Here is a 24,989-nt window from a genome sequence, read left to right on the forward strand (position 1 = left end):
CTGTAAAGTTTAAGAACCGTTTGAAATTTTTGGAAAATGAACGTTTTTGGAAAATGAAATTTTTGGAAATTTGGAAAACAGACCCAGGTTGAAAACTTTGCATTTACAGATTTTTTTGAAAATTTCCTGGTTTTTCAGCTTTTTGATGAAATCTGAAAGACATATCTTTTTTGCTTTTTTGCACTGAAAACGTGGAAAACAGGATTTTTTTCTAGAAATCTGAATTTTCGAGAAATGCTGAGAATACAAAATTTTCAATCTTTGTCTGTTTCACACCCTCCAAAAATTTCAAAATCATAAACTTGACAGTCAAGTTCCAGGCTCTTGAAAATGATTGAAAATCAACTGAAATATACGATTTTGTATATCTTATTGACCGGCACTGTATGGTCGGAGGCCCGTTTCGCGCCAGCAGAATATCTTATTTATTAATATAATTGATTGAAGAGTTCTTGATAAATTGTTTTGATGACATTTCCCCTTGAATGTGATGAAATGATATGAGTCATTGATATGATTTGTGTAAGCCATCATTTTTGAACGATCACTGTTTGCAGAGATTACTAGAGAGCAAATACTCAAAAAATTACGAAATACCGTAATCAGTCCAGTTATCACAGGTGCTGATTTTTTCCCATCCTCACCTGATTAACAACCAAATGCATCACAGCCTTTGGCACCAAATCTTTGATCGTTTTGGTGATGATTCTCATATACGAGTCGACCAAATTACGAATGGTCTCCACTTGACGCTCCAATTGAGGATCCATCGACGATTCCTCCATTTCTGGGAGCGACTCGTCCTCTGGTGCCTTCTGTTTTTCTGGATAGACTCCGGCACGCAAGAATGAAGCTTTCCAGGCATCGACTTCATCCAAATTGTTGCATCCCAACTCGAGTTGCTTGTAATCCTTGTAAATGTTCCTGAAAAAAGACAAGGTCATTTTGGAAACAAGAAAATCTTATGAATAACAATCATGCTGGTATTCAGAATCTGATCATCTATGAAGCATATCGCATGCCATTGTCCGAACTGAAACTGTCACAGCAGGAATGGAAAGAATAGAAACTACAAAAGGAAAATTTTAGGGGAATCTTTTTGGGTTGGTTCGGAAATTGTCCAAAAAAATATGAAGGGTAGAAGAAACTGTTCACAATGACGACAACACAGATATTCAATGATTCTTGTCTTACAAATCATATCTCTTAAAGATAGAGTTGAAACAAGGTAAGAGAAGAGAAGAAGCGGTAAAATATAGATTAAACTATACACTCACTTCCTGAAAAATGATTTTTAATTTTCAAATGGAGAAATTTTTTTCGATTTCTAACGGAGAAAATAGTCATGCTAATACAGTAGTGCTTTTGTGATTTTGAGAAAAATTTTCCTAGCTTAATACTACTACTGTGGATAATGACGTTGATGAAAAAGCGTGCGAATTTCGAAAATTTTTGTAGCTGCAGTAACGGTCTATAAGATATACAAAAGCATTTTTTTAAATTGATTCTGACTACTTTCAGTGTCTGGACGCCGGCTGTCTAGTTTTTGATCAATTTGAAATCTTGGGAGCGTGTAGAACAGACTTGAATTGAAAACTTTGCATTTACAGAATTTAGGGAAAATTCCTAGTTTTTCAGCTATTCGCCGATTTCTAAAAAGTATCCTTTTTCTGTTTTTGCACTGAAAACGGAACAGTTGCTTTTCAAAAATCAGCAAATATTTCAAAAAACATGAAGTTTTCAAAAAACTGTAAGTGCAAAGATTCGAGTTAGATCTGTTCTACACCCTCAAAAAATTTCAAAGTGATCGCAATTTTGACACCCAAGCCCCAGACTTCTGAAAATGATCGCAATCAACTGAAAACTACATATTTTGTATACTTTATGGACCAATACAGTTCATATGAATATATATATACTGTCTGTTCAAAAAAATCTGGACAAGGGGCGGGGCTTCCGCGACACGCCCCTTTATGCAACGTGTGCGCACACTTTTTCGGGGATATTTTTCTCAGAATTTTCAGATGTATTTTTCCACAATTTTTCTCATTGAAATTGAATAAAATTGAGATTTTAATGTAAAATCATCCAGAAAATATCAATTTTATCCAGAATTGCTTCAGTGCCTTCATACCTTGACGGCGTTAGCTTCTTGGGGTTGCCGGTTGATGGCGGAAAGTTCGTTCTGGTGTGCTACTCATGTTTTCTGGATGATTTTACACTAAAAACTCAATTTTTTCCAATTTCAATCAGAAAAAGTGTAAAAAATGACATCTGAAAATTCCGGGAAAAATATCCCCAAAAAAGTGTGCGCCACTATTGCAAAAAGGGGCGTATCAGGAACGCCCTAAAACGTGGGCTGCGGCGCGCCCACGTTTTATTGAATAGACAGTATATATTCTTTTTTAAATCCCTGAAAATATCAAGGATACTCACTTTCCATCCGGGTAGAAAAGTGCAAACTTGTGTTGACGCGACATGAATCCCCTCTCGATATCCCTCAATCTGATTCCATCCAATGGAAGCATAATACTTTTTCTCTTTTTCCTAAAATTTATCGCTTTTTGCATTCCGAAAGTTGTCTAATAATACCTCATCATCCTTGTACCAACTCAGGCTGTCAGAAGTCAAGACGAACCAACAGTCCTTGGATCCACGAACAAAGGAGATGTTGCTCACTGAGAGCCACCCCTTACGGATCACCTGATTTCCGAGGTTCTTCTTAGCCGATTGACCTTGTGATGCTTTTGCTTCAGCGCTGAAATAATTTGTGATGCTACGCGCCTAAAAAATTGGCTCTTACTTGCTGAAACCGATAAAATCCTCATGATTGGTGTTCATGTAGGCCAACTCGTAGTCGACGATCAATCCAATCTGTTGCTTGGCAGTTTGCTCACGCTCCCGCATATACGACACCACAATTCTCTCCAACTCATCACGAAGACGTGGGTATCTAGCCATAGTGTCAGCACACTGTCTGATAACATTGGCCAACTCATTGACGACCAAGTCCACGCACTTCAACGATGGCTCCTTCAGACGAGCGATCTGCTTCTTGGCGATCGCTTCGAAAGCCATATCTGGAGTGAAGAGACCAACACGGATACCATGGATGTTACGGATAGCGAATTGAATCTCTTTTCGCATCTCCTTCTCGTCGATTTCCATTTTGACAATTTCGAATGGGAAACGCTCGTGGAAAAGACGATTGATGCGGGCTCCTCCAGATAGCTCATTGGTAGAAACCAGTTTGGCAGAAGATCCTTCGATAGAGCGCTCGATGTCAGCGTTGAATTGAGTGACCATTCTGAAATAATGATATTTTACTTTTGAAGTTTTGATCTTCATTTTTTAAGTCCTTTGAAAAAGACAACTCACTGTAAAAGAGCTTTGGTCTTGCGTCCAGGATCATTTGGCTGGAAGTTCTTATACTCAGCAACATCCTTCTCCATAGCAAACATCTTCTTTTGAAGACTATCACGAAGTGTTGGAAGAGTGTCACGGATATGATTGGTGAGTTGTTGATTAAGAGTATGTTGGAGATAAGTGGTTCCCAAACGGTCAGCCATATGTCTGTACGATGGATGAGAAATGAAGAATTTGCGTTCGGCATCCAAGGCAGCTCGAATATCCTTGCGTCCCACAATATCCTTCTGTCCACGATTAACAACTCCAACATATCCACGACGAAGGGTGAACAACTTGTTCTCCAGAATTTCACGAGCATCGGTTCCCTCGTCCATCAAGTCGAGTTTGGTAAGAACACCAATAGTACGAAGTCCTTGTGGATCGACTTCCTTGGCAAGTTTGAGAGCATCAGAAGTGGCAAGATCGCTGTTAGCTGGTGTGACGGCCAGAATGAGACAGGTCTCGCGGCTGATGAAAGTAAGGATCATGTCACGGATTTGGGTCTCGATATCGGCTGGTTGGTCTCCGACTGGAACCTTGGTAAGACCCGGAAGATCGATAAGAGTCAAGTTCAAGACATTTGGGGAGAACACACGCAGGTTGATTGGATGGGGACTGATTCCCTTGTTTTGTCCCGTGACACGATCGGTTTCATCCTCGATCTCCTTTCGGACAGCGTCAAAATCCGTGAAACGATGTCCCTTCTTGTGGAGAAACTCGGCATACTCATTGCGATCTTGAATGAGTTGCAAGATCAATGGACGACGAGTAACAATTCCAGAACCACGCGGAAGGAAGTCTCTGGAATAACATATAGACTTGGTTTGCATTTGTTTTGACGTATGCCTTCCCTGGCCATGCCATAGGTTCTTTCACAATCAAAATTTTTGAGCCTATCAGGTTAATGGAACTACAAAATGGTACTATTCGGGAAAAAATTGTCTTGTTTATGAACAAAGCAACAGACGAAACAAACCAAAAAAGGGTTCGGCCACTTTATGGCTTGTAACTTTGTTCATAGACAATATACAGTTTTCAAAATATTATCATTTTGTAGTAGTCGTCGAGTTCTATCGCATCTAATTCAGTTGTCTCAAAAATATTGGCAAAGGCCCGGTTTACAAATATGCTTATTACTCACTTTCCCACAAAATTCTCCAGTACTGATGACTTTCCGGCGGATTGTCCTCCAACGACAGCGATTTGTGGAAGTTCGAAGCTGACGTTGGTGCCGAGCTGAGAGAAAGCATCCTGGACGCGGTTGATCACAGGGATCAGCGCCTGCATTCCCTGGTTAGCCCACGCCATGGCTGGAACAGGGTGGTAATGGATTTAGAAGTGTGAACTGCCTGGAAAATCGATAAATTGAATAGCGTGATGCGAAATTAGGAAGATGCAAAACGAGAATGCGTTGCCAATCAACAGAATAAAAAGGAAACAAAGAAAATTGGCTAGTTAGCTCAAAAATAGGACAACTGGTACGAAAAAGTATGAAAAAACAGCCGATAAAAGCCGCCAAACATATCCAAAATTCAGAATCGGTGTCGGCAAAACGGTGTTTGAGTGTTTGGAAAAACAAGAAGAGGCGATCGCCATACAAAAACGCACCGAGAGAGTGAGAGAACGCAGACACGAAAGTGAGGGTAAGAGGAAAACAGAAGTGACCACAGTGAGTCACTATGAGGCCAAGAGGAAGAGGAGGAGGACGATTGCTGCGGCTTCCGTCCGATGAGAAGGCACATAACGCGGCGGGAAACGGTATATGCGCAAAGGGAAGGGCCCTTGACGTATTTCTCGATGCTTATTTTGTAATAATTATTCTAGGTAGTGACTCAGAGGTTTTGTTCATCTAAATCATCGCAACAATATGTTCTCATATTCCCCTATTAAAATCTATCATCATTGTTTTGCCCCGCATCAGTGTGAATGGGGTTGAGAGAAAACAAACAACACCTACCGTCAAAGGAAGAGTGTATCTATCACTTTATTGCTATTGGAAAACTGGAACCGAAAAAGAAAAGGAAGTGATGTAAACTTGTAAATGAGTCAAAGAATTTGTTACACTCTTTGATAAAAAATTAGAAGTGACTAATCGAAATGAAAAAAAAACAGAATAAGGCAAACTGAGTGGGTAGCCATTCCCAATAAACGATTTGGAGTGAGAAACTAAACAAAAGAAAAGTTAGAAGATATAGAACACCTATGACATAGTTAATATAAACAATTATTAAAGAGATACTGGAGGAAAAATAGTTTAATTCAGTTTTAGGACTCTTGATAAATGTAGTGAACCAATTAATGTCAACAGTCTAATTAGAAATGTTACAGTCTAATTAGAAATGTTAGTGGATCTTCTGCAATCGAATTAGTGTTTTCGCTCGATTTCTTTGGCATTAAACTTTTGAATTTGTTGTTAAACAGTCTCTTTAGATTTTAATATACAGTACTAACCAATAATTATACAGTACCAACCCTTACAGTACCAATCAATAAGATTCAGAAAACGTAATTTTCAGTTGATTTTGACCATTTTCAGATATTTCTCGATTTCTGAAATACACAATTTTTGCCTCTTCTTGTGCTGAAATTTGAAAAAGATGTCTTCCAGAAATTGGAAAATAGCTGAGAATCTAGGAACTTTCAAAAAATTTGTAAATGCAAAATTTTCAATCTATTTTTTCAACCCTCCTAAATTTTCAAAGTGATCGGAAACTTGACAACCGAGCTCTATGCTCTTGAAAATGCCAAAAATCAACAGAGAAATACGTTTCTGTTCATTTTTTGACCGATACTGTATGTATAGCAAGAGATTGCTTATATCAGCTGCTTTACGAATTGAATAGAACTTTTCAGATGCATGCATTCTAGCAACTATAAATTTATTCGTCACCATGTGGTGGTTTTGGACCCGTAGACAATATGAAGAAGCAAAAAAAAAAAAGACTAAGAAAAAAAAGAAGAAAGAAAAAGGAAGAAAAAAGAGTAGGGGAAGGAGGCGTTTTCGATTAGTCGATATTCTCCAATGTGTATGTGTGGGGCTGCGTGAGCGCACTACTCGGACGACCACGGGGGCCCCTCCGCGCACATTTTTCGCGTATGTACATATTCTTGCGCAGGGGGGATAGCGAAAAAAGAAGACGTCGATGAAGAAGAAGAAGAAGCAGAAGACGAAGAATAGACAGGACGTGTTAGAGCTCCCGAAGCACAGAGCGCGGCAGTTTGAAGCTCTTTTTGCTGCCCTCTTTTCTCCCATGGCTCCCACAAAAAAGGAGAAGAACTGACGGAGAGGAGCCGTTGGCGACGATGACGACTTCGCTGTGACCCCCCATGGTCCCGGGGTCCAATGCTATTGAAAGAAGAGAGTAAAGAAGAGGAAAAAGTTTGGTTTTTTTTTTTGCTTTCCAGATCTGTCTATACAAAGTATTTCAAATAGTGACAGACAGAATATTGGTTGGAAAACAACGAATTCTTATTTTTCCTCCAAATATCTTTTTTTGTGTTTGTGCTGCTGATCCGAAAGACATTGCAAGAAAAAAGAAAAATTATTATCCATGGTTTTGTTTTGTTATTTTCGTCAGGATTATCATTCCGCGAATTTGCATGGAGAAAAATTTCTTGTTTGGATTTTGGTAGAAGTTTGTTGCAGTTGCTTCTGTTTTTTAATTACAGTAACATGACAAGATTATGATTTGCTATAGATAGCTGGAAGTTTAAAAAGTTTAGAGCTCTTTGAAAAATAAGGACTGGAGGAATATAAAAACGAAGAGAAAATGGAAAAAAAGTGAAAAGCGAGGCTGGAGGAGCTTCAGTATCATGGATATCCCCCCCTGGAAATGAGTAGTCAGGGACGCCGTTGCCATCTAATTGGCTGAATTCGATTTGTGTTCCCAATTCTTCTTGTTTGCTTCTGAGTCGGAGCCAAAAACATCAAACGGAGATGTGTCGACGGGAGAGGTTTGGAAAATGAGAAGCAACTTGGGATTGTTAGATGGTATCGGGCTGGTAACCAGGTTGGGTCGAGTAACCAGATACAGAGGAAAAATGAAAATCGATTTGAAGGAAGTCATGAAAAAGTAATGGAAATCACTTTTGAGTTTGATTAGTAAATTAATTCCAAAATTTTCCAAAAATAGAGTCCTAGTCCCGCGGAATTCATCAGACATAGTCAAACGGGGTTTTCAAATCTGGTGATGGTATGAGAGAGTTGGAACTCAATTTGGAACAGAAGTGAGAAATTCTGTGATCTGAGTTTTTTTTTCTTATAATAATTCAGATGAGAGCATGATATAGATACTGGATTTGACAATAAACCGATCAGATACTGGCAGAAAACTCTCACGAGCTTGGTTCAAGGATTTGATTCACGATTCCAACTAAATTGAGCCCAGAGATGCATTACTACACTCTCAAATCACCATCATAAGCCTCCGACACTAAATTTACAGCTATTTTCAGAGATAAAATATGTGAACAAATAAGAAAAAAGTATTTGGGAGTATTGGGTGATACTATTTTTGTTGAAATACTGTAAATAATCAAGTAAAAGCCCACCCTATAAGTGAACTTCGAGCTCTATTATCTCAATTCCTTCAAGAGACATAGAAAAATGATCAACTAATAAATTATATATCAAAACGTCACCAAAATTTTATCAATTGACAGTTTTTCAATATCTTTTGAAGGAACCGAGATAATTGAGACCAATGATCCCGAAACAAAAATTACAGTAACCGGGCAACCTTTTAATTTCCTAAAGTTCCTTTTCTCAATTTTCACTGATTTTAGATACATTTTTTTAGTTTGATCCTTCCAAGCAACTCAAAAAGTGGAGGAAAAAACGCGAAAATCAAAAAAAAAATAGATCCGGGAAACGAAAAAGTCCTCAGATTACGGTACTTCTCATTTTGAGGCATTTTATTACGGTAACCAACTTCTACTGTCTCAATTTTTTAAAAACAGTACAATTCTAGGTTTTTGATAAATGGCGTTACTGGGTGAATTTCTTCGTAAATGGAAATATGAAAACCATTTTAAAAACAGAACTTCTCACTTCTGTTCCAAATTTAGTTCCAACTCATAGATCATACAACTCACCCATATCCAAACCAAATTTAAAAACGATTTTTGATGAATCCCGTGGGACTGCGGCTCAATTTTTGAAGACCTCATGTGAGTCCTGTCTCTCTTTTGGGTTGTACCCACATAAACCCAGTCACATGAGAGAGAAACCCCCGCAAAGGCAGCTTATGAACCTTTTCTTTTCCTTTTTTTTGCTCACAGATGCCTAAAAGTTGGCAACAATTGGGAATTTCTAGTTATTAGATACCATAGACTTACGTTTAGGAAACTGGTGGATGAATGAAAGATGCTCTAAGAATAGACATCAAAGGATGAATGGAAGGGCAAAATGAGAGAAGAAAAATGAGGCTAATCACAAAGAGTGGAGCATTCGTTGAGAATTCAAAAAAGAAGAAAATGGGAAATAACATAAGATTGAGGAGGGGAGAAAAGAGCCGCGCTTTTTTTCGGCTCAATTTCCTCCGGAGTCCCGTGCACCATAAAAGTACAGTAGGAAGATTGGCGGCGGCTAGCGAGCCGTAAAAAGACAAGGCGGAGGATGCATTAGCTGTATAATGATATAGATTCTGGGGGAGAGGATTGGGATTTTAAGGATTTTAAGGGAGGTCTTTTTTTTGGAAATGGGTTCGGAATGAGAATTGGGATCATGGACCAAGGCTTCGGACTTTCCAGTTACCATATTTCCTTTAAAAGAAGCCCACCCATTTGTCAACTTTGGGCTCAATTATCTTGGTTTCTGTGGAAGTTATCAGAAATTTGTAAACTGATAAAATATTTATAGAACTATGATAAATAATTTATCAGTTCACAAAGTTTTGATATCTTTCACAGGCATCAAGATAATTGAACTCAAAGTAGCCGGTTTTAAATGGCTTCCATTACCGTGATTTCATTCATTTCAAAACTTAATTTTTTGGAATGATATTTTTTAGAGTTTTCAAGTATTCACTGGTAACTACAAGTTTGAATAAAAAGCGAAAAAACGACAAAAAAAGTGAAGCTCTCTCGATGAGCACGCACTTGTGGAAATCGGAGCTCTCTGCTAGGAAGCAGCTTGCCCTCCAAACTGGATGAGAAATTGTAGGCGGTGAATAAATCAACGGGCAGAGAAAAAGAAGAGGGAAAATAGGCAATTTTCTCTCAAAAAATGGGGTGCCAAGGGCTCAAGTTCTTTTTTCTACCTTCGCTTTTTTCCAGATTGTTTTTGCACGGCTGCCAATACTCAAAAGTTCAGGCATGCTTAGAAAAAGTGAAATACGTGAAAAAGGAAAGAGGATCCGCCTCGCAATTTGTATTTTGATGCCTTATATCAACTTACACACTGGGTGAGTTGGCCACTGAAAAACAAACAATTTCTAATGGTTCTAACAGAGATGAGAACTCTCAAAAATTGATAATGTTTCCCACAAATGAGAAATCAGCAATTCTAAAATTGTGTTGTTCGGTGAAATCGTGGGAACTACATCAGAAATGAGAGTGAATGGGGAAAAAACTGAGATGCTCGACAAAAAAAGAGCATATGAGAATTCAATAGATTTTCTTTTCGTCTTCTTATTCTGAAGGCATATGACATATTGAGTAGCATTGAGCCGGAAAACGACAAGACAGGGGACCAGATGGTTGACATGAAAAATAGGAAAGAAGAAGAACGAATGTTGAAATTCAAATGAATCCAAACAGTATACATAACGGAAGAACATTTTCTAAAAAAGACGAAAAAGAAGCTGAAAAGATGAAAATTCGAAAAATCGTATGATGAAACATATTGTTATGTATTTGATGACTAATGCATTATTCTAGAACATTTCATGAAAATTTTGGAAATTGAATTTCAAAATAACAATTCAGAACATTCAATAAACAAATGGAAAAAAAATCGGGATTCAGAATGTCACGTTTGAAAACAAAACCAAAAGGAATGATTATGAAATATGAATATATTTTTTAAGACCAGAAAGTTTACAATAACAGGAAAAGGGTCAATAGTTCAGCTAATTGCTAATTAATTATATTAGAGGTTTCCCTTTCTGAAAGTTCTTTACTTATTTATGCTAAATTTAAAACCAAGAAACGTTTGAGTACATGAAAATAAATGAATTTCAGAAAAGTCTTATAGCTTTTCATGGAAATAGTGCATCAAGATCTTCCAGATATTACTGACAGGACTGCTTCCTTTTCATTGACAGTTTCAAACATTTTCAGTATGATGAGAATATTATTTTTGTGCCTAATGATTCGGAAAAAGTTAAGTTGAAATACCGTGAAACCTGCAATAGAGGGGCCTTCTAACTTTTAACGTCAAGCCAATTTTTTACGATTACTAGTGGAGATATAATCAAGTAGTCAACTGATAAGATTTTCATCAAAATATCAGAAGCTTTTTGCCAATTAACATATTTTTCATATTTTCATACGAATTGAGATAGATGAGCTCAAACATAACAGTGCATGGGCCCTCCTATTATAGGTTTCACACTAGTTGAATATTTTTGAATATTTTCAAAAACTAGCAATGTCTCAATTGTTTTTAGTTACTACAATTCACAATAATTATAGAAACAATTTATTATGACTTTCGAAAAACTTTAACTAAACGTAATTGTTTTAAAAACGCTCTATTTTCATTTTCTTAGAATTCATTGATTTTCCCAACCAAGCAAAAAATGAGCTTCGTTCCTATGGCATTCCTATGCATTAATGTCGACCTGCCTGCTCATTTTGTTTCGTGCGTCTTATTTCGGAAAAAAATCGCTCAAATCTCTCTTTTTTTTCTAAGCGCTTGTAATTAATCACAACACTATCTTCCCAAGCTATCGCAACTTTTAACTGATGGCTCTAACTTCTTTCTCTGTGTTTTTTCTCCAAATCCGTGGAGACATACCGTGCACAAGATAAATGCGTGAAATGTTTCGGCATCCCTCCAACATCAGTTTTTTGGCGGTCGCTTTTATAGTAGTAGTCCTTATCCACGGCTTTTCTATTCCAGGAAATCCACATTTTGTTGTCCAGATCAGTCGGAAAAAAAATAGCTGGCTGCATTTGGGGCGCTAACTCGACAACAGAGAAGGGGGTATCGGAGCCCGAGTATACTCTAACGAATCTTTGTCAAGCATGCAACATGCTCCGCGCCAATTTTTTTCCCTGTCGCTATCCTATCCGTACCCTTTTTTGCTCCTGCCCTCATGGTCCCTAGACAATCTATTCAAAAGGGCGGAAAGGACTAGAAAAAAATACGAGAAAGAAAAAGAAAAATTGTCGCAGAAGGAAAAAAAAACCAATAGGAATAGATATTCATACTTTCCTCCTTTTTTCTCTGCTTAAGCTAGTTTCATTTTTAACTGCTCCCTTTTTCTAGAAACCTTCACTAGCTGTCTCTTTTTCTGATGCAATTTTGCTTCTAATTACTTTCTCTACTCATCTTTTTTTTCACCGCACTTTCGTTTTCACTTACACTTTTGGTGTGAGAAATTGCAATTCGCTCAGTTTCGTTTTTTTGTTTAGAGAAAGACAAAATAGGCACGTAATCATTTTTTTATCAAATTACAAGATCATTATCTTCCCGTCAATCTCAATAATTTATTGATAGTTGTAAATAACCAATTGTACTTTTTTACTGGGAAAAAATATCATTCAAACTGGTTCACTACTATGCATTTCTCGCCTCTATCTCTCTCTATTTTTCTCCACCTATTCGTACAATAGTGTTTGTGCTTTGTATTCTTCATCCACAATACAAAAATAATTTTAAAAGAAAACCACCTGACTAGTCAAATATCTCAGGAACTATGGCCATTTGCTTTCTCATATCCTTTTCCTGGGGGCACCAAAGGCAACCCCCGAGTGCTACTTAAGGCCATTTAACTGACATAAAAAAGACAAAACATGTCATAATGGATGATTACCCTTCTTCGGCCTCCAGAAAAGGGTTCTTGTCTTTTTTTCTTCTTCGTCGTTATTTCTTCTTCTGTTTACTTACTTATACACGTCTTTTTTGTCTTCAAGATTGCTGAAAAAAAAAAGAAAAAGACAAAAAACGCTTGCAGGCAATTGAGACTACATTTCCCGTCACTTTAAAAGTTGAAAAAACAACAAAACTGGCGTACCGTATCTTTGGAAAAGGGGTTTCTCACGAATAAGCTTTCAAGCAGCCTTTGGGCTTTTCTGAAGATGTTCCCACCGTTTTGTCAATGTCAAACTTCACAGCATTTCCTATTTTCTTGGTTGTTTTTTGCGACGACCTATTTTCTTGTGTATCAGTCAGATAAGGTGATTTTTGATTTTTTTACATTTTTTATTTCGCAATGCCAAAATAGATTTCTTAAAATCTTCATTTCACTTCAATTGAATTCATGTTTTTTTTTCAAAAGATATAGATATACACCTAATAACCATTTTACGGATAATATAATTTTTTATGTCACACCTTTATTTATTTCTGAAATACACTTCAATTAAGTTTTTTAAAGTGTTTCTTTTTAGAAAATCGATCTGGTTCTTCTTATTTTGTCCCTGTAGTTTCCAATATTCTTTTTTTTAAATTCTCATTTTTCCAATTTTTATCAACATCTCTAACCCTAGTATTCGACATTTCTCTCTTCTTCACTACTTCTTCCATCTTTCCCTCTTCTCCTTATCGCACCGGCCATACATAACCGGCCAATACCACACTCCCTCCCGTAGCACGGATGGCCGAGTGGTCTAAGGCGCCAGACTCAAGCGTGTTCGCTTACCTCAAGTACGAGGTCGACTGGGTGTTCTGGTACTCGTATGGGTGCGTGGGTTCGAATCCCACTTCGTGCAGATCTTTTTTCATTTATGGGCTCTTAAGTTTTTTAAAATAATTTTTTTTCTGGAACTTAATTTAGCTGATGCCTTTAAAATCGAAGCCTCATTTAGAAAAAAAATTGTGTCTTTTTTGTAAAGTACGAAGAAAAATGCATTTTTGCTTTTTTTTTCTCTCATACAATTTTTTTAAAATGAATAAATTCCACCTCATCAGCCCTTACAGCAAAAATCATCTTATTGTTACCGCAAAACCAAACCTCGACTCCCATAAAACATCCATCAATCAGTCAATCAATTTCATTAGTCTTTTTACATTAGGTCCCATTTCATTTGCCCCCTGTTTTTAAAATCACCCATCCTAGTCGCTGCCCGCTGTGACTCATTTCTTATTCAATCTTCACGCTTCACTGTCCCCAAATGAGCCATAACCACTTTTTGCAACTGTCTGTCATGAATATTCAGTTTGTTATGCTTGGTTACACCGATGAATACTGATTTTTCAGGCGTTAGGAGACAACAGCACGTTTTGGGTGCCATCTGTGGTGCCGGTGATTAGCTGCTGACAAATGAAGGCAAGTATTTTATTATGAGAGAGAGGACATAATTCGTTCAGTAGGAGACAACAAAGCATTTGGAATTTTATGGGATTTTCTAAAAATTCTATCATTGAGAGTCAGGAACAAAAATGTTTCACAACTTTGAATATTCAAAAATATGCGAAATGGTGAATATCAAAACATTTTGAATTTCATTCAGGATATGCACCGTGAACGCTCTGATTGAAGGCCACTCTAAAATTGCTTTTTGAGAGCAATTATTTCAATTTCTATTAAGGTATCAAAAATGTGTCAAGAAATAATAAATTTGTCATAATATTTCCAACATTTTGTTTGTTAACACATTTTTGATATCTCTAACAGAAATTGAGATAATTGCGCTCGAAATACAAACTTAGCGTAGTATTCTATTAAAGCGTTCATGTGATATCAGTATGGATATCAACAAAAGTTTCTAACAGAGTAAGAAATCAGGTCCCTTACCGTACTTAAAGTGTTCAAGAGCAACCTTTTTTTGAAAATTAATAAATAATTTTGGGAAAATTCAGATCAGATTCAGAGTTCAATTAAAAACCCGAGAAATTTTCATTCTATTTAATATTTTAAACCAGTTTCACCGCTGCCTCTAAAAATATATTTTTCAATTAAATTGAAAAACCGTATTCTTTCTAATGTTCTTTGCATGTCCTTTCAGCTCAATTCTCTCGAGCGTTTAAAAAATGTGAAAATTTATCGAATATTGTCAATATTAGGATGAAGATGTTATCAATTAGCCGATTCTTAATACATTTTGGACGAACCAAGATATTCTAGCTCAAATTGCACGTACAGAATATTGAAGTGCAGTGGAAATGCGATTTTTTTAATACAAAAATCATCTCCCAACTATTTTCGGAATAAAAAAGGCATGTTCGGCGTATGCAAAGCAGGTTAAATCAACTCACAAGGGACCCATGCTTCTCAAACTCTTTGCTCTTATCTCTCGCTCATCACCCACACTTTTACTCACTCGTTGCTGTCTCAGCTGACAAATAAAACATGAGGCCTGCCGAAATGTGTCTGACAAGAATCTTCTCCCCATCCCAACTCTTTCTTCTTTCTTCCGTCCTTCGTCTTCCACTCAGTCCATCTTCTTTCGTATTCTTATTCTCATCATTTATCTTCATTTGCCTCGCGCTCTTCTCATCGCCCTCTACGAAATCATTGCAATTGCTTTTTTCGAAATTTTATCATTGTGGGAGAATTGATATAGTTTTTTCCGACTGGTATCGAAGTTTTCACAAGTATCATTGGTCAATAGATTTGTTGAGAGTTTCAGAAATTTCAATAAAAGTAACTAATGTAATCTGTATTTTTCCAAATGTGTCCTGTTAAAACACTGCTGATATTATGATGAACAATTCATTAGTTGACAACTTTCTAATATCTTTGACAGCAACCGAGCAAAATTGGGCAAAATTAAAAGTTAAGAGGGGCATTCATGCCGAATATTTCAAAAATTAGTTGAATTACCGTGAAACCTGTAATAGAAGAAGCCTATAATGTTTAACTTTGAGCCGATTTCGCTCAATTCATGTCAAAGATATGTAAAAGTTGTCAACTGATAAATTGTTCATTATAATATCAAAAGTGTTTTATCAATCAGCTCGTTGTTGATATCTCGTATAGGAATTGATATAATTGAATCCAACTTAACAGAGTAGGGACCCTTCTATTACAGATTTTTGGATTATGATTTTTTCGGAATATCTGAAAAGCTCCTATTAACAAAACTTGCTGAAACGTGAAAAATACATTTTCTAATTTCCAGAGGTCTAAGAATTTTCGCAAGTATTTATTTGTAAAACTTGACATCCTACTTCCCAACTAGCTAGTCCCAACTACTCATCACTAAACCATGGAATTTGAATGAAAGCGACTATTTCAAATTACAACTCCTCCTCATCAAAAATTCATTCATACTGACCAAAACAAGATTTTAATCATTCATCTCATATGATCCTACTGAAAAAGCCTCATCATCTATTCACACCGACTATTATTGACTCTGCGATGACAGATGAAAAGATAGATACAACGTTGTTTTGTCCGCGTCCCATTTTCCATTTCGTTCTCTTTTATTTCTTTTTCTCACTTTTACTCTCCCCGGGGGTCCCGATATACATTTCTTGTCGCAAATTTTGAATTCAGCTGTGCTGTGCTGGTCCGTCCGTATTGAATTTCCTCCCATTTTCCCTCTTCTCTATCCCTCCATGTCTCTCACATGATTCCCGTGATATTCGAAAAAGTTCCCCGAACAAAAAGGAGCGGGAGCATACATACTCTGTATTCAAAACTTTTCAAGAAAATCATGCATTTTGTCTTCTTTTCCTCCTATCTCTCTGCCTGTCAGATACCTCATCCATTCTTCATCTGGTGCCTTCAATTTGTTCGTCTTCTTGTTTCTTTGGCAAACATTTTTTCGACAACCACTGAAAAATTGTGGTCGTGTCTTTTCTTCAGCCGCCGTGCCGACATTATTTTTCTCTCTCTCTCTCTCTCTAGCAAGTTTTTTGTCTTTTTGCTCCATGTTACAACTCATAAATCATTCATCAGCTTTTCTTCTCGTTTTTCCGCTTTTTGTGCATAAATATGCAATTGGTTTGTGTCAGATTTTCGTGTCTTGTTTAATATTGATAGGTTTTTTCTGAAATTTGGAAAGAAAAGGTATATTATTTCTTTCAGCTCTCTTAAACCGATCGTTTTTTAGAAACACAGTACCGCTCAATAAGATACACTGAAACATATTTTTCAGGTTTGTTTTCAGTGATTTTGACCATTTTCAAAAGCCTGAAGCCCCAATGTCAAGTTTTTGATTAATTTAAAAATTTTAAAGGGTGTAAAACAGACCTAAATTTGAAACTTCGCATTGACAGAATTTTTTGGTAATTCCTAGTTTTATTTATATTGCCATTTTGCGGAAGACCCGGCTTGTTCACGTTTTCAATGCAAAAACAGGCCAAAAAGGGCATTTTCCAGAAATTTGCAAATTACTGAAAACTAAGCATTTCGTTTAAGTTTTGCATCCGCCAAAATTTTCAAAGTAGTCGGAAACTTGACGTCCGAGCACCAGACTCCTGAAAATGAGCAAAATAGACTAAATAAAAAATAGACTAAACAAAATAGACTTACATCTTATCGACGGTAATGAATATTTTTCGACTAGAATTTTTTAGAGACATCACGGAAATTCATATACTGTAATTTTTTGAATCATGGTCATAGGAAGTTTTAGTGGGCTTAAAGATTTTTTGACTTTTCCAATGAAATCCATTCGACTAAAAAACAGTTTTGATTAGGTCTAGCATTTTTTAAAATTTTTTGTTGTTTGTTTTTATGATAATTTTCAAACATATTTTCTATTGATGTATTATTCAGAAACATTAATTACATAAACATTAATTAATTACTGATATTTGAAATCCTGACGATACCTTAATCATCTTCCTTCTCTTTTCAGCTTTGGCTCTCGGGTTTTAAATCTAGGCTATACAATCTTGAACCCAATAAGATTGACCTTATCTTCTTTCTTTCTATCATTATTCCCGAGTACAAAATTGTGTAGCACTTATCCTGTCTACCCAGAAGGTCGTTTTCATATTTCAAAGCACTTCCTACGACTATACCCCATCCAGAACCAGAAGCTCTTGGAAGGAAGTGTCTGGGTAATTATTGGAAAATTGCTTGTTTTCCTGGAACTCCATCTGGCCCAATTGTTTGTGCGACGACTGACTTTCTGAGCGATCTGGAAAAACAAGCCGAGTTTTTTGTACAGTGAAATAATTGAGAGTCAAGACGAGTGTTCCAATTTTTCCAGTTTTTGAATGCGGCGGCTGAATTTGAGAATTCAGAAGATGATAAGATCAAAAATCGATAGTGCGGTTCGTAGACACAAAGCTAAAGTCCAGCCGACTTCATTTCATTATCTCTCTCTCTCTCCCTTTTTTTTCTCATTTTCTCTCTTTCTCTCACTTTACTCATAAAATTTCTCTTTTTAACTTTTTTTTGCCACCTCATTCCTTTTCATTTTCAACGCTATTTAGTAGGCTATTATAGGTCAGTGAGCAAGCAGTTTTAAAAACGGGTGTTTATGCTTAGTCTCCGGGAAGAAGACGAGAGGGAGAGGAAGAAGGCCCGGAGAACCTTCTCGTCACACATACATACATGCTCTCACACTCTTTTCTTCTTCTTTTACTTGCTTTTCTTCATTCTCTACAATTCAGAATGACCCGCCCCCCCCCCTTTGAAGTCTGCTTCTTCTTCCTTACTACCACTCATTCGTTTTACTCATTTTGAAAATATTTAATGAGGTTTTAAACTTCTCCTTTGAAACTAGTAGAGTGTCTTTGGAGTAGTATGTTAATTTCGTAAAACTTGCGTGTCATTGCTTAGTTAGTGAGATAATGTTTCTGTCTCAAAATCTACAGTACCGGTCAACAAGATATTCAAAAACTCGTTTTTTAGTTGTTTTGACCAATTTCAGGAGCTCAGAGCTTGGCTGTCAAGTGTCTGATCACTTTGAATATTTTGGAGGGTGTAAAACAAACCTCAATTAAAGATTTTGCAATCAAATTATTTTCGGAAAGTTCCTATCTTCAGCTATTTGCCGTTATTCGAAAGATACCTGTTTTTTTAACGTTTTCAGAACAAAAACGGGTCGAAAAGAGGGTCTTCCAGGAATCTGCAAATTGCTGAACAACTAGGAATTTTTTTAAAATTCTGCGAATTCAAAGTTTCGAATCTTGGTCTGTTTTGCACCCTTCACAACTTTCAAAGTGATGAAAGCCGAGCTCCATACTTCTGAAAATGGTCAAAATAACCAAAAATCAACTGACAAACCACGTTCTGTATATTTTATTGACCGGTATTGCAAGTTAAAACAACCTTTCATTACTTTTTTTCAAAATTATTTTTTGTTGATTTTTAAAAATAAATTTTTAAAATCGAATTATTTTTAAAAAAGTTACTCGAAAAAACCAGAGAAATTTTTTTAAAAACCACAAAATCCTTCGAAAACTAATTAAATTGAATCCGCAAACATATAAACCCACCCCAACGGAACGATCAAATTCTTGTTCTCCTCTTATTGGGATTAGATTGAGCTCCTACTGCTTTCTCGGAGCCCTTCCCTTCCCCTCCTTCTTTTCATCCTCGCCCCAACTATTCATCTCCCTTGGGTATTTTCACTGCCGCCTAATAAATATTGACTCGAGCCATTCCACCCCGTTTCCAACCAACACTGCTTTCGTTTTGTTTTCTTGTCAACTTTTTGTGGCTTTCCACCTGTGTACATGTGAAACTATTTGATTTTTTCAGAGTTACAATATTCCTCGACGAAGTTGGCTGATCTCCATCACCTACCTGTTGATCAGCTCAACAGCGTGGGTGGTTCAGGCTGGAAACCGACAGGAGTATCAATATAGAGATGTAAGTTTTTTTTAAATAAAAATGAGCAATCAACTGTTGACCACCAATACTCGGATATTGGAATTCTGAGTTTTAGAATCATTGATTTCGGAATTTTAAAATATGAATAGTTATCATTTGAAAAATCCGGAAAATCTGTGATACGTGATGCAATTTCAGAACTCAAATGCATTCAGATGAAATACCGGCCAATGAGATATACAAAAAATAGTTTTCAATTGATTTTTGGCCGTTTCGGCCATTTCAGACGTCTGGATCTAGATGGGCAAATTTCAAATCACTTTGAAGCTTTTGGAGGGAGAAAGATGGACCAAAAGTGAAAAAATTGCGTTTACAGAATTTTTTGAAAATCAATAATTTTCAGCTATTAGCCGATTTTTGAAAATCACTCTTCTTTAGCCAGTTCTGCACTGAAACCGTGAAAAAAGGTGTCTTTCAGGAACTGGCAAAAAGCTGAAAAACTGAGAACATCCTAAAAATTATGTGAATGCAAAGTTCTCCATCTAGATCTGTTTTACACCCTCCAAAATTTTCAATACGATTGAAAACTTGACAGCCAAGCTACAGACTCCGGAATATGGTCAAAATGACTAAAAATCAACCTAAAAACGATGTTGCACATCTTATTGACCGGGGACTGTAGCTTGAAAGGTGCCAATACGTTTTGTATTAGTTTATTACATACATGTTCTTTTTCAAATAATTCAGGAACAACCATTTGCATTCAATTTCAATTTCAAAATTTTCAACATATGTCGTATATGTTACTAATAAACCCCTTCTTCAGGAAGCTATTGAGAACAAACTAATTTGCGCTGGTAAATTAGCCGACTATGCCGCTTGTCAATGTGATCCATCCGCCGGCGACTACTCGTGCATCAATGCTCAATTTGTGGACGCAAATGTCTTTTTGGATATTTCCACTAATTATAAGTGAGTTTCCTAAATTCATTATACTACGAATTTTGGCTTTTCAGATACATCAAAAGTGTGACATTCCATGGAAACAATTTTCAAGATCTTACGTCTACTCCATTATTTGGTTCGGATTCTCAAAACAGTCTTATCAAGCTAAACCTTTCTGCTAATTACATTGGTAAGCGGATGCCGTTCGGTCAAAACAAGGGATTGAAAAGCTCTTTCCCTTGCTCGCCACCCCATCAATTATTTCCTCCTGCTAAAACCTAAGAGAGATTGAGTCGCCCCTCATTATGGTTGTTTACTTGCAACGGACCAGTGTAGTCTATTAAGTAGGAATCTAGTTGTAGGAAGAGGAAATAGAGAAAAGCAGAGTGGGAAAAATGAGTTTATATTCTTTCTTTCAGTAAACTTGAATAGCAATGCATTACGGAATATGCCGAATCTTCAAGTTTTGGATATTTCAAACAACGAAATTGTATTCAGACCAAGGGACGTCGATTTTTTGACGCATACACCACATTTGACGCAGGTGAGAATTTTTATAGATAAGATTTGAGCACCTGTACGATACCAGGAAACGATAAAAGTTAAAAAGAGACTTTAGTTCTGAAAATATATAATTATATCCAGTTTTTCCCAAAACTGATGTTCAAGGGTACCTTTAAAAACGAATTCAAAGGTACAAAAGTGAACAACCATATTTTTGAGCTTATTTTGAATTTAATTCGCCTATTTTCCAAATTTTTTGACTTTCAATTTTTCGAATTAATACATTTTATAAAAATGAATCTGTATTTTTGTATTTTGCAGTTTTCAGGTCCTCGTAATTTTGAGTTGAAATTTTTTATATTTTCAAAATTTTTTATCAGTGGCCGGAACATAGCATTCTAGAACCATACGCTTGGAAATTTAGATTTTGAATTCAGTAATTTAGGAATTTAGATTTTGAATTTTTGAATTTATAAATTTAGATTTTGAATTGGGAAATACAGAAATTTAGATTTGGAATCTTTGAATTTAGAAATTTAGATTTTGAATATTCAAATTCAGAATTTTAGATTTAGAATTTAGAAATCTAGAAATATAGATTTTTAATTTTTAAAATTTCAAGATTTCCAATTAAAACATTTTGAAGTTCCTATCGGCTTTTTGGTAATTTTTTTCAAAGTTAGTTTGGATTTTTTCAAGTTTTGAGCATTTCTTATTGCACATTGAACGATTAAACCACCTTAAGGTTTTTTAAACTTTTTAATTAAAAAAAATTGAATATTATTTTTTTATGGCATTCAATAAATTTTCAACTAATTTTCAGCTCTACATGCGTCGTGCCTTTACTGTCACCATGAACCGTACTCAACAGTTTGACCTTATGCTAGAAATGTTCCGACAAGCCAAACTCGAGTACCTCCAGGTGAGAGATCCCTCATATTCAATATTTTCATACAACTGATGTTTCAAACTTGTTCCTAACTTGTTTTCAAGTTTTTTATAACCGTTGTGTTTTAGATTTGGAACAAAAATCGTTTTGTTCAAAATCGGCCAAGAAAAAAATTCGTCATTTCATTCATAAAGCGGGGCGATTATTATTTTTTTTGTGGTATGATCAGAATCCCTCGATCCGATTTGCGCTACATTTTACAACTGCGCGTGGGTGTGTGTATACGGTCAAAACTAGGTCCTATTTTTTATGATTTGTAAAGTTTCGTACACGATGTTGACTAGAGTCAAAGATTGTTATGTAGCCCGACCCCTATGTTCGTCTCCATTGAAACATGTTTTCTCGAAATATTGAATGTCGAAGTGTTGCCTGAAACTTCCGATCAAACACGAGAAGACACAAAGTAGCGTTTTAGCGTTTTTATCACATCGGAAGTGAATGTCGAAAACGAAAAGCAGCAGAAAAACCGCTGGTCTTTTCTAGGATTATGATGCTATTCCCTCTCCTAGAGAAGCAACAGCAGAAAAAATTCTTCCCCGTATATTGCAAGGTCTTATGATTGCAAACAGACAGTGTGCTAGAATATATGCCAATGACATCACTTTTAATATACACGTGGTGGTGGAAAAGAACGGCTGCCAGACAGATAGGAACAGATAAAGGAGATGGTTCAAGAGATCAGACGAACCATTGTCCCAGTGATGCAACTGTTTTGAAACTACCCCGACGGGACGATAAGATTGGGTGCGAGAGTTTCTTGTTGCGCAAAAAGGGTCGAAAAACATCTGAGATGAGTTGTGCGAATGACGTGTCATCATTATTAGACAGATTGTTGATGTAGGTGACAGATAGAGGGCTGGTTGGGTTCATGTTGCATAATCCAGGTCCAGAATGTTCCTCTGCTGATAGCATCGTGAAGAAACTTTGAACTTTTCTGGGATTTTTTCAGGTCCTTGACTTATCCTACAACTTCATCCATAACGTTCCATTCGAGATCGGCTGCCCATTCCCGGCACTCCAAACTCTGGATCTCCGTCAGAATTTCTTGAAGAATTTTATCGTCAACGAAACTTGTATCAAGGATGTGAAAACGATCAATCTTAGCAGGTTGGTGTTGTTTTTTTGGTTCTTGAAGAGCACAGTGCACTCAAGTAAATTGAGTTTGCAGTAATTGAAATTAGGTTCGGAATTGAGGATGCAATTTCATTTCCTTTTTTTCGCGTTTTGTTGGAACAATTCAATTTAGAAGAGTGGAGAATGGAAAAAAACAAGAAAAAAGATCTGAAGGGTTGAGAAAGTTTGAAAGAAAAATCGGAAAATCCAAAATTTTTTTGAAATAACTTAAAATGGCAAATAGTGGTTTGAAAATAGCCTTATATGGTTGCGTCGTATATATTGTAGCATCGTTTACATATGGTAGCATCGTTTACATATGGTAGCATCGTAGAATAGCCTGAAATAACCTGAAATTGTAAAAAATGATCTGAAGATTGGCGGAGAAGACCCGAAAAAGTCAAAAATCGACTTTAAAATCCCAAAAATTATACAAAACGATTACAAATCCTCCAATGTCTATAATAACTCCAAATTACAGTAAAAAACACAAAAGCGTTCTAAAATTGTTTGAAAATGATCCGAAATCGGCCAAATGTGTCTGAATTGGGTCAAAAAATAGTCCAATAATTTCCTGAAAATCGGTCTAAACTGGGTTTAAAATAGTCAAAATGGGTCTTCGCATAACTCCAAAATGTCCTGAGTTATTCCTGATTTTGTTCTCAAAATTTCAAATTTCAACTGCAAAATTGAAATTTCGGTCCCACACATCTCCTAACAGTTTGAACTTCGAGCCAATTTATATCGCTTCCCGCGAGAGATATCAAAAATGTGTCAACTGACAAAACAAGCTTGATATTATGATTAAGATTTCTAAGTTCATCACATTTTGATACCTTTCACAGGAAAGGAGATATAGGGGTTCAAATTGGACAGTGTCGAATCTATTACGGTATTTCTGTTTCACATACAACCTTAATACAAATGGAACAATAAAAAACCAAAAATCCAAATTTCACAAACTAATTCAGAAATCAATTCTACGTGATCCCTGACGATTTCCGTGCCCTTGCTAACAAAGCTCAACCCGAAACGTTTTTGCTCCGGAATCAATTTTACTGCGATTGCAACTCCAAAGATTTCATAACTTGGCTACGTTCGACCAAATCGGTAAGTATTATTTGAAGGTACACTGTACCTTCGCTGAGCCCCATGAACTTTTTTTTGTCATTTTTTAAACCTTCTGATCGATCATTGAAACGAGTTTGGACCGCACTTTGAGAATTTCGTGCTCATTTATTGCTCCTTTTTTGTCCAAACATCTAACTACAACTGTATTGCACTGGGTCTAAGTTGTATCGAACATGTTTACCTTCGAAAACCTTACCCAAAAACCCTTTTTTGTCCCTACACGTGACAGACACAATGCGCGGCCCCCGCAGAAATGAAAAGTGGAAGTACTTTTTCCATATATGTACAACAAAAACTTGTATTCGTGGGCGGTTGGTGCGGTTCTCTTGATCCTCTAGACTTAATAAAAATGTTGCAAAAAAGTTGCTCCCTCAAACTGTGTGTACATGGCTCTCGATGGCTCGCTCTTATCGAAAACCTCTTAAAAGTGTCTCGTCCAAAATTTAGAAACAAAAATTTTATGAAATGATTCTAAATATTGGAGTATCAATCAGACCATGTTTACATAGTGTTGAATGTTTGATTCCAGGATTAATTTTGTTTCAGGTACGCGAAAAGAACAGTCTAGTATGCGACCGAGCAAGTCCCAAGATGTATATTGGAGCACGGATCGCAGAAGTGCCATTGAACAAGCTGACCTGCGATGAGCCTCTATTTACAAGCCACGCCTACTCAAATTTTGCAAATTTCCTGATCCTAGCTTTTTGTCTGGTTCAGATCTTTTAAAATTTCTAAAACTTTCGCCACAAATGCTCTTTTTCCTTTTTTTTTTTTTAACTTTTTTCTCGTGTTCCAGCGCCACTGACCGGTCTTTCTGATTTGTTCTTCCTCTCTTCTCTTGCTTCCCTATTTGCCAAAATTCTTCAAAATTATGAATACAACAATTTTTGTTTTTGAAAAAATATTTTCATATATCTTATGCTTTGACAAATAAATGATAGAAATCTTATATAAAGCTTGGGAGGGGAAACAAAAAACAAATTGTGGTGGTATCTTGGGATCAATTTTGAGAGCAAAAATACAGATAAGAAGACAAAATAATGGGAAATCAAATTACCAGTAAAGAATCCTTCAAAAGAAGGAACGAAATG

At 36.3% G+C, this 24,989-nt stretch overlaps 2 protein-coding genes and 1 non-coding gene across 3 annotated transcripts in view; 2 read left to right on the plus strand and 1 right to left on the minus strand.

Moving 5' to 3' along the window:
* The window catches only part of Cbr-dyn-1, a gene marked incomplete at both ends in the record, with an annotated part of 12,606 nt that extends 7,890 nt beyond the window's left edge, over positions 1 to 4,716 (minus strand). The window contains 6 exons of the mRNA XM_045240460.1: positions 645 to 924; positions 2,437 to 2,547; positions 2,609 to 2,758; positions 2,804 to 3,307; positions 3,379 to 4,209; positions 4,550 to 4,716. Of these exons, the coding sequence (XP_045093453.1) occupies positions 645 to 924; positions 2,437 to 2,547; positions 2,609 to 2,758; positions 2,804 to 3,307; positions 3,379 to 4,209; positions 4,550 to 4,716 (2,043 nt within the window). The remainder of the gene's footprint in view (positions 1 to 644; positions 925 to 2,436; positions 2,548 to 2,608; positions 2,759 to 2,803; positions 3,308 to 3,378; positions 4,210 to 4,549) is intronic.
* Positions 4,717 to 13,166: 8,450 nt separating this feature from the next.
* CBG28393 lies at positions 13,167 to 13,287 on the plus strand. The gene is made up of 2 exons: positions 13,167 to 13,205; positions 13,241 to 13,287. It is a non-coding gene (tRNA).
* A 4,405-nt stretch (positions 13,288 to 17,692) lies between these two features.
* On the plus strand, positions 17,693 to 24,624 carry Cbr-lron-3 (the record flags this gene model as incomplete). Its single annotated transcript, XM_045240461.1, has 9 exons — positions 17,693 to 17,749; positions 19,185 to 19,295; positions 20,083 to 20,228; positions 20,273 to 20,391; positions 20,621 to 20,745; positions 21,529 to 21,627; positions 22,604 to 22,761; positions 23,739 to 23,877; positions 24,445 to 24,624. The coding sequence occupies 9 exons, from the start codon at positions 17,693 to 17,695 to the stop codon at positions 24,622 to 24,624; spliced, it is 1,134 nt and encodes a 377-aa protein (XP_045093454.1).
* Between the last annotated feature and the right edge of the window lie 365 nt (positions 24,625 to 24,989).

This window comes from Caenorhabditis briggsae, assembly GCF_000004555.2.
Source record: "Caenorhabditis briggsae complete genome, chrX, whole genome shotgun sequence".
NCBI classification, from domain to species: Eukaryota; Metazoa; Nematoda; class Chromadorea; order Rhabditida; family Rhabditidae; genus Caenorhabditis; species Caenorhabditis briggsae.